The 19,591-nt window shown below is 50.6% G+C and overlaps 1 protein-coding gene across 4 annotated transcripts in view; it reads right to left on the bottom strand.

Moving 5' to 3' along the window:
* LOC123757999 (uncharacterized) overlaps positions 1-19,591 on the bottom strand; it is a 312,326-nt gene that overhangs the window by 152,095 nt on the left and 140,640 nt on the right. For all 4 annotated transcript variants that reach the window (XM_069338915.1, XM_045742104.2, XM_069338914.1 and 1 more), the window contains one exon: positions 17,072-17,463. In XM_069338915.1, the coding sequence (XP_069195016.1) occupies positions 17,072-17,463 (392 nt within the window). The remainder of the gene's footprint in view (positions 1-17,071; positions 17,464-19,591) is intronic.

Raw genomic sequence — 19,591 nt, 5'->3', positions numbered from 1 at the left:
AAAAGTATACATACACATACATATATATACACATACACATATAAATACACGCACACACAAGGTGTGTTACACACACACGTGCGTATGCACATACACATGTGCACACACTCAGTATACACATGTACATGTATATGTGAAAACACACACACGTGAAAAGATAATTACAAGCCGCCGACCAGTGGGCAGAGAGCACCACACCGGCCAGGCAAAGAAGGCACAAAACAGCATCAAAAGGCCCACCTCGACAACAAAACCCCGCAAAAGTACACCGTCTCCAGAGGCAACAGGAACCGGTCGCCTCTTAGGTGGCAGGTCGTGCAACACTTTGACGCCCTAACCAGCACAATACCAGTCCCTACCCAGGGCCAAACAAGGACCCCAAGCCCCAGCTGGCCCCAAGGGTGAGGCAAATGCCGAGCAGCAAGAACTTCTGCAGGAATGGTTCCCGAACGCCCCAGGGAAGATAACCCAGTCACACAGTGGCAGTACTCAAAGGGCACTTAGGGAAGGAAACCCCTAAGCGTATGCAGCCCTGGTACTGATGAGGAACTCCTGGCCACCGCACAACACAACACACGGCAGTGAACGCCACACAAGGCAAACACCGCCTAGGCAACTGAGGCCAGAGAAGCGTCTATCCCGGTTGACATTAGCTTACGAACTGATGCTAGGCAGCTGGCACGGTGAGGTCCGGGGCTTCCCCCTCCCTCTCTCGGGGTGGGGAGGGCTGCGCAGACGATCGGCGTGGCAGTAAAGTGTGATGTTTGCTTGTTTGCTTGTTTCCTTGGGATTGTAGGGTGCTTCTACCTCTCTATTCGGTTTTTTGTTTAAGTTTTTTACCATGTGGGGTTTGTTTTGTTATGCCTACCGTTCTGGGTTCCTAACCCCGGTCAATAGCAGATAAGGAAAACCCCAACCACAAGGGGGTTTTCCAGGGCCATTGCTCCCTGAAACCTCTCTGAAGGGGCCAGGTTCTGGCCTGGTCCCTGGTAGGTCTGAACCCCTTAGCTAATGTCTCAATCTAATATAACATACATTAGTCAGATAAGCTGCAGGGAGCTGTAGGGGCTCCCCACAGAAAACAGCATTGAATGTAATGAAACGCCATTTTCTGGGTGAAACACCGCTCCCCTCCATGAACCAGAACCTTGCCCCCTCAGAGAGGCACAAGGAGCAATAGCCTATAGAAATGCACTTGTGATTTGGAGCATTCTATATCTGCCAATGACCATGACAGGCACCCAGAAAGGTAAGCGCCTCTAAACAAACCCCTATTCTGGTTAAAATGACGAAAATAGACAAACGAGTGGACAGAATGAAAACGAGCAAACAAGCATGAGCTGCTCCGCCTATCTGTGCAGCTTCTCCTTTCCCGGGAGGAGGAAGGGGAAGCCCCAGACCCACTGCGCCGGTGATCCAACCACCAGTTCTTAGGTTGGACGTCAAAACACGTGAAAACACGCCGACCGGGGGTTGGGGGGTTGCCGGGGCGCATCCGACCCTCACCCAGAAAATGGTGTTTCATTACATTCAACACTGGTTTTTTGGGGGGAGCCCCTTCGGCTCCCCGAAACTACATCACCAAAGATAAAATCTAGAGGGACTTACCTGGGAGGTTGTCGGTGATCGCACTTCAACTCGAAATCGAGACAACTGGCTGCAACCGCCGACCCAAAGCAACGTAGGTTCGACTAGGCCCAGGAACATTCATGAGATACCATGTAGGCAGGACCCTGTTTGACCATCAAAAAACCCTGCACTCGAATGTCAGCCCAAGACATGTTACCGAAAACGGCAGCAAGATCAGTAAACTTACGAACCTCATGGGCATGGGGATTGATCGCAAGATGGCTGAACCAAATAACCTAGTGGACAACCTGAGAGACCCTAACCCAGGAACAAGGAAGAAGGGAAACTAGGTCAACCCAAAGCGAGTCCCCCAGCCACCAAGGCCGTGGCGCACAAATATCGGCAGAGCGCCGCAACCGGACACAGCACATGATGCACCCCTGGCCTGACCAGCTAAGCATCAACAACCCAGGGGACCCCCTTAAGAAAGCAGCAGTCTCATTCTTCGCCAGAAAAGAAGGAGACGGCTGCAATCGAATAAACCTATCACTGCGACCAAAAGAGCAGAAGCCCCTGCGCCAGAGGAAATCGTGAAGCTCCCCGACCCGACCCCCCCAGAGACAAATGCCAACAAGAAAAGAGCCTTAGAAAAACAATCCTGATCCGAAGGGGCCACAACAAAATGAGGAGAAGACAAATACGAGAACACCCTGTCCAAAGACCAGGTCGGCTCAGGCGGCGCATAAGGAGGCCAGAGGTGACAAAACAACCTGAACTGAAAGCAAAGTACAGCAACGGAGAGACAAAAAGAACCAATAGGACCGCCAGGAAACTTCATACTGCTGCCGAGATGAGGCCCACAGGTGGGACACCATCAAAGAAGCACCTGATCACCATACAGATGGTGATAGACTCGAGTGAAAAACTCCTAGACGTGAAGACCCAAGTAAAAACTCCAGACGTGAACACTCGAGGAGAAGACCGAACCAATCTCGTAATGGTCCGGACTGATCTGCTAAAAGAAGCGGAGCCGCGGGAAAACCTCCGGGTTTGGGCACCGAGCAAGCAGCGCCTGAAATCAAGGCTGGGCCAACCTCCACGGGGCCAGAAGGACAACTCTCCCCTGGTAAGTCTCCAAGTGAGCTAGGACCTGGAGCAACAGCTGAACCAGGAGGAAGAGGTACAGGAACCCCCCACCTCGAGCAGTCTTGCCAAAAGGCATCGACCCTGACGGCCTCGCAGTCGAGGAAGGGCGTCACATACACTGGAAGACGCCTCGACCATGCCGATGCAAAGTGGTCCACCTCCGGGCGCCCAAATGTCTGGCAGAGCCAACTGAACGAGTCGGCGTCAACTGTCCATTCTGTGGACAGGGGAATGAAACGGGACTAGCCGTCACCTGCCTGTCCTGGACGAGAACGGCCAGGAGAGCCACACCCCAAGAACTCAGCAGACGAGTCAGCTGAAGAGACAAGCCCCAAAGAGCCAAGGACCGCATCGAACCCCTTCGGTTCAGACAATGAACCACCGGAGAGCAGTCTGAATGGAGCCGGATGGTAGAACTCCGAGGGACCCGAACCCTCCAAAGCACAAACCCTGAAGCGAAGTCCCTCCGAAATCCCTCTGAAATGCAGACCACACCGCCGCAAACTCCGACGATCCCACCACCTCTGGCCGGCCTGGTGAGCACTGGTCACAAAGCCCCAGCCATGAGATGACGCATCCATGAACACATTGAGCAAGAGCTCAGGTAGGCGCCAAGGCACTGAACCCTGAAAAACCCAAAAAGGAAGCCGGCGACACAGCAGCCGACGCAAAGCCCCCAGGAGTTGAATCCAGCGATCGCGAGAGAAGGAGAAGGGACGTCCCCGAAGAAACCAGAACAGCTGACGAAGCCAAACCCGACCCGGTGGGTATACCATCATCACAAAGTTCAGGCACCTGCACAAACCCTTGAGTAACTGCCGGGTGACCCAGGAGCCCCTAAGAAACAAGCACAAGCGAGACTGCAGCCTAAGGAGAGACACCAGAGGGAGAGACAAGGGAGCAGTCCGAGAGTCGCACACAAGACCCAGCCAGGTCCAAACCTACGAGGGAACCAGATGGGACTTCCTCCAATTCACCAGGAACCCGAGCCTGGCTAACTGTGAAAGAACCAAATCACTGGCGAGCAGACACGCTGACCAACTGGGAGCCAACACCAGCCAGTCATCGTGCAAGAGAGAGACCCTTGTGTAGGGAGAAATAACAGTGTTAAATGTTGAAAATCAGTCAGGTACTTTTACTCCTGCAGATATACAGAGCATCATCTTAGCGGGAAAAGGTAATCTCCGAAAAAACCAGCGTTGAATGTAATGAAACGCCATTTTCTGGGAGAGACCCGGAGGCTCCCCGGAGCTTTACCGGCTGATATGCTAATGTCAGACTTTGGCATCAGTCATGTGTATGGAGTTCTAGGGCCTACTGGGGACCACGGCCAGAACCTGGCCCCCTCAGAGAGGCAAGGGGAGCAATGGCCTATAAAAACCCCCGTGTGGTTGGAAGCATTCTATGTCTGCCATCGACCGGGTCAAGCATCCAGAAAGGTAAGCATTCCAAAATAAACCCCTATTCTGGTGAAAATTGCTACCTAAAGCCGAACTAGTGGATAGAACTCTTCAACAGAAAACAAGGAAACTAGTATGACGTCATACGTCACCGCGTCGCTGTCTGCGCAGCTCCCCCCTCCCCGGGAGGGGGAAGGGGGAGCCCCAAACCTCCCACGCCGGCTATCCACCCATCAGCTCTGAGGCTGGATGTCAAAACACGCGAAAAAAACGCAGACTGGAGGGAAGGAGGGTTGCCGGGGAGCCTCCGGGTCTCACCCAGAAAATGGCGTTTCATTACATTCAACGCTGGTTTTCTGGGGGGAGCCCCGTCGGCTACCCAGATCTAACTACCCACAGAGGAAGGTCAAAGGGACAGAACCGGGAGGCGGACACCAATCACCCCCCAAGGAGGCGAGACAACCGGCAGCAAACACCAACCCAAGGCGCCACAGCCCCGAAAAGTCCCGGGAACAACATGAGAACAACGAGCAGCAAGGCCCCTGCACGAACACCAAAAATCTATGCCCAAAAGACCGCAAGGCCACGTCGCCCAGACGGCAGCGAGAGCAGCGAAGCCACGAACGCCACAGGCATGAGGGAAGAACACAGGCAGCTTAGCCGCAAGGACACGGCTGACCACCCAGGACACTATCACCCGCGAACCGGGAAGAACAGAACCGGAACAACGCAAAACGCGCTCCGGACCCAAACGCCGTGGCACGCAAATAACAGTGGAGGGCCGCCACTGAACACAAAAACAACACCCCCCCGGCCCGACCAACGAAGCATCAACAAACCCTGGACCCCTCCAGAACGCAGCAGCCCCATCCCACGCCAGAAAAGATGGAGACTGCTGCCACCGAACAACCAAAACGCTAAAACCGAAGGAGCAAGAAAACTCAGCGACTCGACCCCCAGAGGCAAAGGCCAAAAGGAAAGAGCCGACGAAAAAACACACCGGAACCGAAGAGGCACTACCAACCGAGGAGAAGACAGAGCACGCTGACCAGAGACCAGGATGGTGCAAGCGGCGCACGAACAGGCTGGAGGTGAAACGACGAACAAGACAGCTGACTAACGGTGCAGAAGCAACACCAAGACCGAAAGCAAGCTGAAGCGGCTCCGCCCGCACCGCACGAAAAGAGGCGACAGTATGTGGCAAGACGACGGCCCCCAACCCCCACCAGAAAACCAAGCCGAGAGTAAACCAAGCTAACAAGAGTAACCACCTAAGAAGGGACAGGAAAAGGAAGGACTGCCAAAATACCCCATACTGCCGCCAAGAGAAGCACACAGGTGGGACACCTACCACGAAGCCACCCGACCACCAACCGGAGGCGAGACCGCGAGGCAGAACATAAGCAGCCCCGACAAGGCCCCTCCGAGCCCAGGAAAAGGCGGAGCCGCGGGAAGATCTCGGGCGCGACCACCGAAACCCAAGCGGCACAAGGAGATGGAACGTCTGCCGAACAGAAAAACTCCCCAAAGCATGCAAGCCCACCAGGAGTTCAGAAACGACGGGTCGACGCAAGACTTCGCAAGACCCCAAAAAAAAAAAAACCGGCAGAGCAAGCTAGAAAACCAAAGAAGGCGGAAGGGCCGCTGCCAGAACAGTACCCGAACCAAGGGGTACGAACAACTGCAATAGACCGAGACAAAGAAGCACATCACAGGACACAAGCTGACAAATGCCTCAGAACACAAGCAGAACACCCCTGCTGCAGAGGAAGCAGGAAGAAAGAGCAGTAGCACAAAAACCGCAGGAGAACAACCAGGGGTGGACAATCAGGCAGGGACAGAAAAACCCCCATGCAATCCCCAGGCACAAAACGGCAGGAAAGTGCCACTCCACAACCGGACACAGGAACTAGGACACGCCACTGTGAAACACGGTACCAATGCACACGTGCAGCAGCAGCAACAGGCACCACAGCAACATGCAACATGTAAATAGCAACTCCCTTCTGCAAAGGCAGAGAACGGAGCAAGCAGACCCCAGACAGGGCCAATGGAGACACGACAAAACCCCGCAGGCCCAGAAACCTGCACCAGGCGACCGACGGCGGAGAAACCCCGCTCGATACCTGCTGGATGAGGTACTGGGAGCTCTGTTACACCTCAAGAATGGCCCAAGGCCAGGCTAGACCGGCCAGAGGGTGGCCCGCCCACCAGGCAGTTGCTAGGAGCAGTCCACCGGCCCACATACCCCCACAACCAGGACAGGCCGGAACTGCCATACGAAAACAGGCTAGTGCGCCCTGGAAGTCCACGGACGAACCAGCAAGAAGGCTTATGCTCGCAAGTAGGTCGTGTAACAAGCACAGACCTCAGATGGTAATACAGTGTTCCCCAATTGTGCCAATAGCACCACTGCACTCCACTGGTACTATCCCGCAAGTTCTACCAGTTAGGCGGGACCCAAGAGCCAGAGCTCAAATCCTGCAAGCACAGCCAGGAGCCTTACCAGGTGAGTACAGAACCAACCCTACAACCCCCACACCTCACAACATTAAAAAAGGAGGGTCCCCTGAATGACTCCAGCATGGGTTGGACATGCACATGAGGGGGACAGGAAGGGTTGAAAAAGGGACAGTCACTGGTGTGCGAACGGTCTCAGTCATACAAAAATATACCTAAATAAAGACAGGTATATAAACAACTCCAGCGCCCGGCCAAAAGATGCCAGACCGCAGAAACTCACCTGGCGAACGGTGGCACGAACTTGATGACTCAACCATGCCCAGAAGAACCTGGGAGCACCGCCAGGTGAAGACGCCAGAGCCGGACCCTGCCGGACCCGCAGGAGAGCAGGGAGAGGCGAAGGAGGCGGTCCACACCCATGACAGTGAAAACCGCGGTGTCCTCCCCCACAACTGGGAACCAGGACACCCCCAGTGCGAAGGGGCACATACCGCAGCCAGGGAGAAGAACGAGAGGCGAAGCACTGTAGCAAAAAGGGCGCAAAACACCAGGTCTGAAACACCGCCCAGACCAAAACAAACTCCACGGCGCATGCGCATAACACGCTGGCCGAACCGCACACCCTCTCTGCGGGAAGGCGCCAGCCAGGACTACTGCACGAGAAAAGTAGCCAAAAGAGGAAGCAGGAACAATAAAACTGGCCAAAGAAGCAAAGAGCCCAAAAAGGAACCCAACCGGGCGACAAGCAGCCCAACCGGGCGACAAGCAGCCCAACCGGGCGACAAGCAGCCCAACCGGGCGACAAGGAGCCCAACAGGGCGACAAGGAGCCCAACAGGGCGACAAGGAGCCCAACAGGGCGACAAGGAGCCCAACAGGGCGACAAGGAGCCCAACAGGGCGACAAGGAGCCCAACAGGGCGACAAGGAGCCCAACAGGGCGACAAGGAGCCCAACAGGGCGACAAGGAGCTCAACAGGGCGACAAGGAGCCCAACAGGGCGACAAGGACGAGGAGCCGACAGACGTTCCAATAATGCGGGAAGTAGCGAAAAACCTTCCCGTACCCTCGAGAACACAGAAGCCAACACTAGTCCCGAAGGCACACGAAGGCGCAGGCGCACCCGAGATCAGAAGTCACGCAGAACCCCATCGAACGGGGAAACACGACGAAAACACCGTCCCAAAAAGGGGTGGGAGGGAACATCCACCCACAGGACGGAACCAACCGACTCAAAGGCCAAGGAACCGAGCCCGGGGAGGGGCCGACGCCCAACAGCACGTACGGCGAGTGGGGAGGAAAGACCCCACTCCGCGTAACCACAAGCCCCGCCTAGAGGGGGATAAAAAACCCCACGGGGTCCAACAGGGCCAAGGCCCACCAAGGCAGCCCCTCCCCAGCCCCGGGAACCTACACGACAGGCCCCGGGGCCGAGCCGTTCCCCCAAAGCCCCGGCCGTACCAGAAAACCGGGGCAGCCGTGAAAACACTAAGGAAGGGAGCCCACTGGCAGACTCATACAACACGGCTGGAGGAACAGGCTCAAATGCCCCCGTCATTACCCCGGAAGGGGAATTCCCCGAGACTGCCCGAGTCTCAACACCATCAAAAACCGCGCCCCGAACCTACAGACGGTAAGGAACCGGATGCAGGCAGGAAGGGTGATCCAGGGGAAAGACAAGGGGGCGTGGATGGAACCGAAGCAACCAGCACCCCCCAAGTCCCAAAACGAACTACAACGGGGCAGCCCCGGGGCTCCCGGGGAGGAAACCACGAGAACGTTGCCACCACCAAGGCTCAAGTGCAACGCCCCTGCTGCCCGCACCTGCTTTGTCAGCACAACTGGGTAACCGAGCCCCAACGAGCAACCAAACTCGCAGGACTCCGGGTCGAAGGTGTCACCGACCCCACAGGCAGCAGACGGAGGCAAAACAGAGAGTCACCCAGAGACAAAGGGTGAGAGCAACCCTCAAACTCGCTGGAAGCGAGGGGGCTACTCTGGGGTCACATCCATCGGACCCGCGCGCCCCCAGGGGTTTCCCAGGGTCCCGAGCGTTTACTATAAGAGGACTCGCGCTCAGGTAATCCCAGGCAGGGTACTGCTAACCGGCACCAAAAGCAACCAAACAACTTTCTAAGAGCTGAACCTCCGGGACGTGTACACTCACGGGGACCTAGCAGGGGGTACCACCAGAAAATACTCAGAACACAAGGGACACAAGGGGCAAGAACGAAGGCAGACTCCCCCACCAGGTAGATAAACAAAAAGAAAAAGAAAACCCCGCAAGAGGACAGCGTACCCAAGCGGAACAGAGCCGGCCGCTATGATTGGTAAAGACAAGCTGCACAGTACCCTGCGCCCCACCAGTGCAAAAACTGCCCCTTACTCCAAGGCGAACAAGGGAAACAGAACACCCGCGCACACAAAGAGCGGCCGAAAACCAAGCAGTAAACGGCCAAGCAGGGGCAGGACCCAAGGAACTTGTGGAAGGTGGCCCCAAGCCCCAAGGGCAGTACTTACAGGGCACCTAGGGAAGGGAACCCTAGGCGCATGCAGCCCGAGTACTGGAGAATCACTCCCGGCTCACGCACCACCTAGAAAACAGACACCACACTCTAGGTACAGTGCTGAAACAACCACTGGAGCCGGAGCACATAACCGTTGCCCATAGCATCAGCCGAAGAACTGATGGGTGGATAGCCGGCGTGGGAGGTCTGGGGCTCCCCCTTCCCCCTCCCGGGGAGGGGGGAGCTGCGCAGACAGCGGCGCGGTGACGTATGACGTCATACTAGTTTCCTTGTTTTCTGTTGAAGAGTTCTATCCACTAGTTCGGCTTTAGGTAGCAATTTTCACCAGAATAGGGGTTTGTTTTGGAATGCTTACCTTTCTGGATGCTTGACCCGGTCGATGGCAGACATAGAATGCTTCTAACCACACGGGGGTTTCTATAGGCCATTGCTCCCCTTGCCTCTCTGAGGGGGCCAGGTTCTGGCCGTGGTCCCCGGTAGGCCCTAGAACTCCATACACATGACTGATGCCAAAGTCTGACATTAGCATATCAGCCGGTAAAGCTCCGGGGAGCCGACGGGGCTCCCCCCAGAAAACAATGTAAACAAAACTAATAAAATAGTTAAAAGCAGATTTAATGCAAGAAAATATAGAGAAACAACAGTGTTAAATGTAGAAAAACAGTCTGGAACATTATAAGACATATAAATGAACTATTGGGAAATGTGTATGACATGTATAGGGATGAGGGGTGACTGAGGGAGGGAGCCGGTGGCTGAGCGGACAGAACACTAGATGCGTGATCCTGTGGTCCCAGATTCGATCCCAGGCGCCGGCGAGAAACGATGGGCAGAGTTTCTTTCACCTTGATGGCCCTGTTACCTGGCAGTAAATAGGTACCTGGGAGTTAGTTAGCTGTCACAGGCTGCTTCCTGGGGGTGGAGGCCTGGTCGAGGACCGGGCCGCAGGGACACTAAAGCCCCGAAATCATCTCAAGATAAAATCAATTAGATGAGACATTTTTGGAACCAGGCAGGAAGCACATGGGCAAGGCCTCCTTCATTCACTTGGAAGAGGGAGGCAGTGAGGACAAGACCAATATCTTGGATGGTCTCCCCAAATACGATAAGTGCAGTATTATAGATGTTATAGTGGTGCTTCCCTTCTTGTATAAGCTAGAGATAGGAATTTGTAGAAAATAAGGATTTTAGAACCCTGTGTGTAGGGAGAGTGGTGTGTGTTGTTACCTGCGACAGAGTAGTCATCCAAAAGGAGGGGGCAAGACTCCCAGGGGTTCAGACGGGATATGTTCAGAATGAGCCGCAGGTCTGCACAGTCCCGTTTCGTAACTGGAAACAGGCGGGAAACCCACCTGAGGGACGTCATCGTTTCGACCATGCCCAAGCGCACCCACTCCGAGATGACTCGACAGAGCGCAGGAGAAGAGGCCTGCCCCGTAAGCCCCGAACCCCCGAAGGAGGAAGGGGCCACCCAATGCCACCACAGGCCACGGGAAACAACCTGAAATGCCCACAAATCGTGAGACCAGGCCGACGCCACTTACGAGAACCCAACTTGCGCACAGAGTGATCTTGGCACCGACCAGATGCAGAAGGCTCCGAAGGTGGCGCAGATCCTGAACCTGGCACCTTCGGCCCACCTCGACAAGTGAAACCCGAATCCTGGTACAACCCATCAGGGATGCCACCAGCACAGCCGAAAGGGAGGGGGAATCTACACGTGAAGCTGAACCGTGCCTACATCCCCCAAAAGGGCAAGAGTGAACAAGTACTCATTAACCCTTAAAGTGCGCATCACGTCATATGACGTGTTGGACGTTGTTCCAGTCAACTGCGCATCACATCATATGATGTGTTGGAGTACTACGCAAGATTTAAACGGCCCGCGGATACACGGGGTACACCACACCTTCATCAAGGCTCTTGTAAACAGATGCCATTTTTTTTTTAAATCGTGGGCCAAACTCCTGGGTGTTATTGGCCTCAGTATTGAGTGAGCAACCTAGCCTGATGCACGCAGCATGAGCTAACAGCACTGCTGTTCAGCTTGTGACCACAGCATCGCCTAAAAATGCCAAAATATACTTGTTCATGCTATTATGTAGCGATGATATTATTACAGAAGACCCCTGACTGTGATAAAACTGACCAGGGTTCTGATAATAGCAGGATTGTGGTGATATTTAGTGCTGTGCACCATGGAGGGAGGAGTAATGCTGTGAGAGGGAGGATGGTGGCGATGTCTTCTGACTGTGTGGCCACCTTTTATTGACTGCACTCAGCATACCAGCTTAGTGGTACGCTATGGTGAACACAAATGTAGATACTTATATATAACGTGTGTATAGAGGGTATAAACAGCAAGAAAAGGTTTGGAGCCGCCATTTTGGTGAGGGCGGTGGCGTCGTCTGCACGACGCCATCGTGCAGACGACGGTGTTGTTTACTGGTTACCACGATGGTCTTTGGGCACCATACCAGTTTATTTGTACAAGTATGGTGAATAAAACAGGTAGATATGTATATATAATGTGTGTATATAGCGTAATAACACCACACAGTATTGTTGGAGGAGAAATATTAGTGCGTCTGGCCTTGAAAGCGGCAGCCATCAGCGGACTGTGTGAGGTCCCACGTCTTTGTGCCTTTACTCACCATACAAGCTTAGTTGTACAGTTATGGTGAACAAAACATGTAGATACTTATATATAACGTCTGTATATAGTGAATTATAGAAAAAACAGTATTGTGGGAGGAGAATGTGGGTGAGTCAGATGACTGGAGGGAGGGCGGGAGTGGATGGCTGGTACACGGCGGTCACTCCTCATTACTTTTTGACTCATAATAGCTACTTAGTGGTTCGTTATAGTGAATAAAACATGCAGATACTTATATATAACCTGTGCTTATAGTGTAATAACCGACAAAATATTTGTTCACTGATTGATGAACATAATTGAATCAACAATATGCACACCATATTTTTGAGTACAGCGATGATTCACTCATTTTATTATATAAATATATCAAACTACACACTATTGAATAATATTACAGCAAAAAAACTATGAAAAATCAGAGACATTGAAATAATTAGGTAATTATCTCTTTGTGGCAACTCCGGCCTGACAGCTGGCGAGCAACAGACCGCCTGGGACGCATGCTGAATCAGCGCCTATAATTTGCCAGACTTCCCTGCCCTATAGCGGGCAATATATGCCACTTACGATTTTTTTATTATTTTTCCCGTGATCAGTGAACACAAATTAACAGGTTAGGAAGAAAAAATAATTTTTGTTTTTTTCAAAATGACATGCTCCTGTGGGGATGACAGGATATTAACCCTTAAAGTGCGCATCACTTCATATGAAGTGTAAATTGTTTTACCAGTCAACTGCGCTTCACTTCATATGAAGTGTATGGGTACCGCGCACGATTTGAATGGCCCGCGGTGTAGCTGGGGGTCCCATACGCTGCCCAGGGGCTCTAGTAAACAGCGGCCATTTTGAAAAAAAATCCAGCTCACGATCCGATGGCATGGGAGGCCTCAGTTTAGCGAGAGTCACCATGGCGAGCGCACGGTCAAACGCCTCACGGGCACGCACCACTCAGTCCCTCACCCCAGAGCAAATAGCCCACGAATTATTCTCTGAAGGTGAAGAAAGTGTGTTTGACAATTCAGACAACGATGAGGATTATACACAGTTGTCGGGTGATAGTAGCAGCAGCAGTGAAAGTGAGAATGACCGCCATGCCATGGCGAGGCCTATACACTCTCCCATGCCTCCTCGCCCATTTTCTACCCCAATTCTACCACGACCTCACAGTTCCTGTGGATATTTTCTGTTTGAGGGTGACGAGTCAGAGGGAGGTGACTCCCTTTCTGGGTTTAGTGACTCAGATCAAAGTTTTATTGAGCCTGTGGCTGGTACCAGTGGTGTAACTGGGCGAGAAATTGTCGCGTCAGCAGCATCTCGCCCGGCCAAGCGCCACCGCATGGCACCACATGAGGGACCAAGACCCTCGTGTTCACGTGCACCCACCTCACGTGCACGTAGCCGCCGTGCTTCTCGCAGACGGTATTCAGCTCCTGGTCGCCGGTATGCATCGCTTCCTCGCCGTCTTTCCTCTGCATCTCGCAGGACGCCTGGTGTACTTGAATGGAGTGATGGTGACGATTTTATTCCTAATATTCCTCACTTTGACGATAAAGATGTAGGGATTACAAACCTTTTCCCTAATCAAGGTGAGGACATGGCTGAGATGGAATATTTTACAGCATTCTATGATGAACCACTCATGGAATACATTGTACACCAAACGAACCTGCACGCTGCTTACCTGATTGAGAGGGAAATCACAGAATTTTCACGACTGCAGCGTTGGAAAAATACCACAGTGGCGGAAATGTATGTGTTTTTGGCACTCTGTTTGTTGATGAAGCACTGTCACAAACATGCAATAAATGACTATTGGAGCAAGGACAAGACAATACCAACACCTTTATTCGGGAAATATATGTCACGAGACAGGTTTCAGATACTCCTCAGGTGTCTACATTTTGGAAGTGTTCAGGACCGAACACCTGATGATAGACTGTGGCGAGTGAGGCACTACATGAACGATGTTATTGGAAAATTCAGAGATTTTTACGTACCAGCACAGAAGCTGGTGGTTGATGAATCTCTCATACTTTTCAAGGGACGTGTTCCATTCAAACAGTACATTCCCTCAAAACGAAACCGATTTGGCCTGAAATTTTTTGTTCTTTGTGATTGTGAGACAGGATACGTGTTACACATGATTCTGTACACGGCTAGTGATGTAGACATTCCCGGTAACGACGAACATGGATTCTCGGGGAGTGTAGTGAAGACCATCATGGCTCCGTGGATGAACAAGGGACACATTTTATACACAGATAATTACTATACAAGTCCCTTGCTAGCTCGGTTCTTGCTAGAAAATAGAACCGGATTGATTGGTACAGTAAAGCCACAACGAAGGGAAATGCCTGTGTTTGACAACGACATTGCAGTTGGTGAGTGTCAGAGAAGGAAAAGTGATAACATTCTGTCAGTTCGGTGGAAAGACAAAAGAGAGGTGAACTTGTTGACAACAATTCATGATGGAACAATGGTGAACAGTGGGAAAGTGAGCCATAAAACAAACGCACCACTATATAAGCCAGACTGTGTTTTAGACTATAATATCAACATGCGGTTGATTGATAAATCAGACATGATGATTGGCACTGCAGAGTGTGTGCGGAAGACATGTAGGTGGACGAAAAAAGTGTTCTTCCATCTTGTGGACATGAGCATGCTGAACTGTTTCAACATGTACCTTGTGAGAACTGGACGTAAGCCCACTTTCCGTGACTTTGTATTTGATGCTGCAATACAGTTATTAGGAAAGTTTGCAAAAGATGTCCCAGGTATTCAGCGGCCCATCATAAACCCACTGTTGCAGCATGCTGGTACTCCACGCCTCGCTCACACTGAAGGCTTCCTAGCACACAAACTTAAGTATTTGCCACCTGGTGTGAAGCGTGCAATAGCCCAACGTGATTGCTTGGTGTGTAAAACAACGACACGTAGAGACAAGAAACGGAAGCTTGTGCAAACATGGTGTGAAACGTGTGGTATCCCATTATGTGCTGTCGACTGCTTCAATGACTACCACAGTCTAGAAATCTTCTAAGTGTGCTTCAAAGTGTGTATAGCGTGTGCGAGTGTGTAAATATGTAAACATATAAGCAGATAGCGTGTGCGTGTGTGTAAATATATACAAATATAAGCAGAACATACAATATAATAGACTGTAATGACATATTATATTGCCGTAATTGAAAACATTTGTGTGCGCCTGTGTATACTCAAATATGCAACAATTATTGATTCAAAATATGTTCAAACAGTATTTGAAACACAATTAGTGAAAAAAATTAGATAAAATGCGCTTAGACATTGTAAATAAATAGCGCGAAAATATATTTGTGGCAACTCTGGCTGTTTGAGGACCGCGCGCAACACCTCCCGGGCGTGTACTGCATGAGCGAACATGCAGATTGTGACGTCATCACCGAGCTTCTCGGCTCTATTGCAACAAAAGTAAGTACAATAGAATTTTTTTTTATTTTTCCCGTGATCAGTGAACAGAACTTAACAGATTAGCAAAAAAAAAAAAATTTTTTTTTTTCAAAATGACATGCGCCTGTGTGGATAGCAGGATATTAGACCCCGAGCACGTTAAGGGTTAAACCCTGAGCATGTTAAGGGTTAAGGTGCTCAAGGTCGCACCTCTCCCCCATTCAAGCATGCGGGAAAGACAGAAAGCACTCCAAGCATCCAACGACAAAAACACAAGTCAGGATGTCTCCAGAATCTCATAACAGATCCAGTATGGAGATGAAGACTCAAATCTGAAAGACAACGGATCCATTATAGATGCATAGTCCGGGTCGCGCAGGAGGTAAGCCGCAATGGCTGCTCGCGCCTCAGTAGGCGAGACGCAGGAGGCCGAAAACCTTTGGAAGGACGGAACCGAACTTGCAGGGACACGGAACTGAACCCGGGGAGAAACTGAATCCAAATCCAACTCGTACGCAGAAGAGAGAAAGGAAAAACCCCACTCCTTGTAACAGAAAGCTCCACTCAGAGGGTTTGAAAACCCAGGTGGGGTCAAATGGGGCCCACGGCCCCCAAATCAGCCACTCCCCAACCCCAGGAACCCTCCCTTTCAGGTTTTTGGGGCGAGCCCTTTTCCAAAACCCCGGCCTCACAAGAAAAAACCGGGGCAGCCGGAAAAGCGGGAAGAGGCCCACTGGTCAAACCCAGACGCTACGGCTGGAGGAAGGGGCTTTAATGCTTCCGTTGCCTCCTCGGAAGGGACAACCCCCGAATATGCCCGAGTCTCGAAATCCCCTAAACTCTGACCCGACGCCGAAGCCCTCAGACACTTCGGAGCCAGAAGCAGGGAGGAAGGTGGGGGAACAGAATGAACCACAGCAGGGAAAGAACGAGGGGGTGAGGGCTGAACTAAGGCCGAAACGACCAACACCTTCCTCCCCTTTCTCCCTCCTGAGGAGGGGGGGAGCTGCGCAGACAGGCGGCGCAGCTCATGTGATGTCATGCTTGTTTGCTCATATTTATTTGGGGAATTCTATCCACTCGTTTGTCTATTTTCGTCGTTTTAACCAGAATAGAAGTTTGTTTTGAGGCGCTTACCTTTCTGGGTGCCTGTCCCAGTCAATGGCAGATATAGAATGCTCCAAATCACATGTGCATTTCTATAGGCCATTGTTCCTCGTGCCTCTCTAAGGGGGTCAAGTTCTGGCGCGTGATGCCCGGTAGGCCTAGAACTCCATACACACTGACTGCACTGACCGATGCCAAAGTCTAATATATCCATATCATATCATATACCATATACCATATCAGCCTGGATAGCTCCGGGAAGCCCAAGGGGCTCCCCCCAGAAAAATCCTTAATTTACAAAAACTGCATTTAAATAGACACCCAACCCACACATCTGAAAATGAAGGAAGTGATAATGTTTTAGTCTGTCCTGAACCAGTTCTAAGTTATGTAAGCAAAGTCAATATACTAAAGTAAGAATGTGAGCTGAAGGCCAAGAAGGTTGAAGCATACAACAGGAGTAAAATACTGTACATTAGTTAAGATTTTTATACTAAAAAGTATAGAAATACCTGAATCTTTAATGTCCTGTTCTGCCAAGAGATCAACTGCATAATCCAGAGGGGTAATTACAACAGGAGATACCATCCTGTTTTCCAAACATTTGAGTAACAGTACAGAATCAGATAAATAATGCAGAAATGTATGCATAAGAGATGAAAAAGATAAAATAACCAGTCACTTGAATACCATTAGTTTACTATACAAATCACGAAAATATACAACCATGAGAAAGAAAACAACTACTAGTAATTTTCAAACTTCTTACCTGGTTATAGTTAGTGGTTTCACACGGCATGGGCGTAGAGGCATTGTCAACGTGGAGGTCTCTTGCATCATCCTCTGTTTCAACAGACATGTCATGGTGGTCCTTAGTGCTGTCCTCTTTCTCAGTGCACATGTCATGTTTGTCTTGCATGATATCCTCTTTCTCAATGGAGCTTTCATGCTTGTCTTTTGTGTTGTCCTCTCTCTTAATACGCCTGTCATGTCGGCCTTTTGTGCTGCCCTTTCTCTCAATGCGTATGCCTTGTTGGTCTTTGGTGTTGTCTTGTCCTTGTATGTGCATGTCATGTTGGTCTTGTGTATTGTCCTCGATATCAATGCACATGTCATGGTAGCTGTCATCATTATCTGCCCAGCTGTCATCATCTAATGGCTCTGTTGAGAAATTACTCTACTCAAAATGGGTAATGTTGGTTTGAAAATAGGTAATATTTTTTTGATAATGAGATACAGTTGATGGCTAAAGGAAGTAAATAATTTCTGGCTAATAATAAAAAAATCAGCATTGAATATAATGAAATGCCATTTTCTGGGTGAGCCTCAGAGGCTCCCTGGAGCTATCAGACTGATATATGCTATATTTGTCTGGGGCATCAGTCAAAGGAGTAATGACTACCGGGGACCCCGAGCCAGAACCTGGCCCCCCTCAGAGAGGCACAGGGAGCAATAGCCAATGGAAACCCACACGTGTTTGGGAGCATTCCATGTCTGCCATCTACCGGGGTTAAGCACCCAGAAAGGAAAGCATAACAAAACAAATCCCACCTGGTAAGAAATTGTAACTGAAGACTGAATGTAAGGGGATGGGATTCCCAGCTAGTTTTTCTACTTTATGTTAGAGTGTATGGCTGCACTCTAGACAAGAAGTTCTCACACAATAAGCCCTTGTATGGAGTCTGAAGAACGCCCAAGCTTAGGATTGTTCATTAAGACTATGATGGAGTCTGTAACTGCTCTATGAAAGAAGTTACAGCATTTTACATATTTTACATAGAAAACGTGTGTAGAGCAGGGAGGCACTTGAAACTGGGTCCAACGGTTTTGGGGGGAGGGGGTGCTCGTTGCTACCCAGCCCAAGCCTCCCTTGCTGCCGTCACGGGATATCACGTGACCACAGCCAAGCTCTGCTATTGGATCTGGCATGGCTAGACCTGCTGGCTTCTCTCTTATTGGTCAAGACAAACACTGGGAAGCGGCATGCCCATGCTGGCTAAGCCAACCAAAATTGAAACTAGGAGCGGCATTGTCTGGGGCAAGGTGTTCTCCAGGGGTGGTGACTAAGTCAGGCCATCACCCCCACCATAGCGCCACATTATTCATCAATTTCCTTATCCCTATGGTGTCCCGCTATTGAGGATCATTCCTGGATCTAAACTGCGTGATCATGAGAAAGAAATTAAGGAATTGAGGCAGTACTCAGTGTGGAGTGATCACGTGTTCAGCCGAGGTAGCAGACAGGCCTCGGTCTAACCTGTGGTTATCAGTCAACATATGAAGTCATCTGCTACTTATGACTGATTTGACTGACAGTGGGAAAATGGGGAAGACTTTCCAGTGGTTGGGAAAGTCCCTAGTGATAATTAAGTGAGAATTATCCCACCGAGTGTGGACATGGTTTCCCCGCCGATAGGGTCATCTATTTCATCACCCGCCATCCACCACACCTGATACGAGCAACACCTGCTCGACTGAGGCAGTCGATTAAGGCAGACACTGCCTTAATTGACTTAATCGACTCGGTCGATTAAGGCAGCGTCTGGAATGCTCTCGGACGCAGGTTCGAATCCTCGTCACAGCCCTTGTGGATTTGTTCACTATTGAATATGTTGGAGAAAAGCACAGCCAAAAATTCCCACAAAAATTGGGGAAAGTGGTTTCCAGTCTATGTGTTAAAATACGAAAGAAAGTATTTATCCAGACTGGAAATATTAATATATTATAAATAACTGAGCTTCTTACTCCCATAACCGATAAATATATTCTAAAACTTAAAGCGTCTCGAACGTATCCAGGGAGGAAGGAGCAGCGCGAGCGACACCAACCTGAGTTAACACATGGAAGCCGGAATGTGCAGACGCACTAGCCTTTCTAAAGAATTGACGCCATACTTGTGCTCCAGACAACTCACAATTGCACAAATAACCAGTATAATAATAAGTACAGATTTCCTGAAACCTGCAACAAAGAAACGATCGAATTCCTCCCAACTGTCGAGCTCTACAAAAAAAGATCGTCTTCCTGCTACTGATTTACCTCAATTTCATGGCAGAGATGACGAAAACTTCAAATGTTACTGGAACACGTTCGCTTCATTAGTGAACTCTAAAAGTTCCATTAAAAAAAACAGCGTTGAATGTAATGAAACGCCATTTTCTGGGTGAGTCCCGGAGGCTCCCCGGAGCTATCCCAGGCTGATATGCTAATGTCAGACTTTGGCATCAGTCATGTGTATGGAGTTCTTAGGCCTACCGGGGACTACGGCCAGAACCGGGCCCCCTCAGAG

Source organism: Procambarus clarkii, chromosome 40 (assembly GCF_040958095.1).
Source record: "Procambarus clarkii isolate CNS0578487 chromosome 40, FALCON_Pclarkii_2.0, whole genome shotgun sequence".
NCBI classification, from domain to species: domain Eukaryota; kingdom Metazoa; phylum Arthropoda; class Malacostraca; order Decapoda; family Cambaridae; genus Procambarus; species Procambarus clarkii.
Note: the sequence above shows the minus strand (reverse complement) of the source record. Positions and strands in the feature narration are given on the sequence as shown.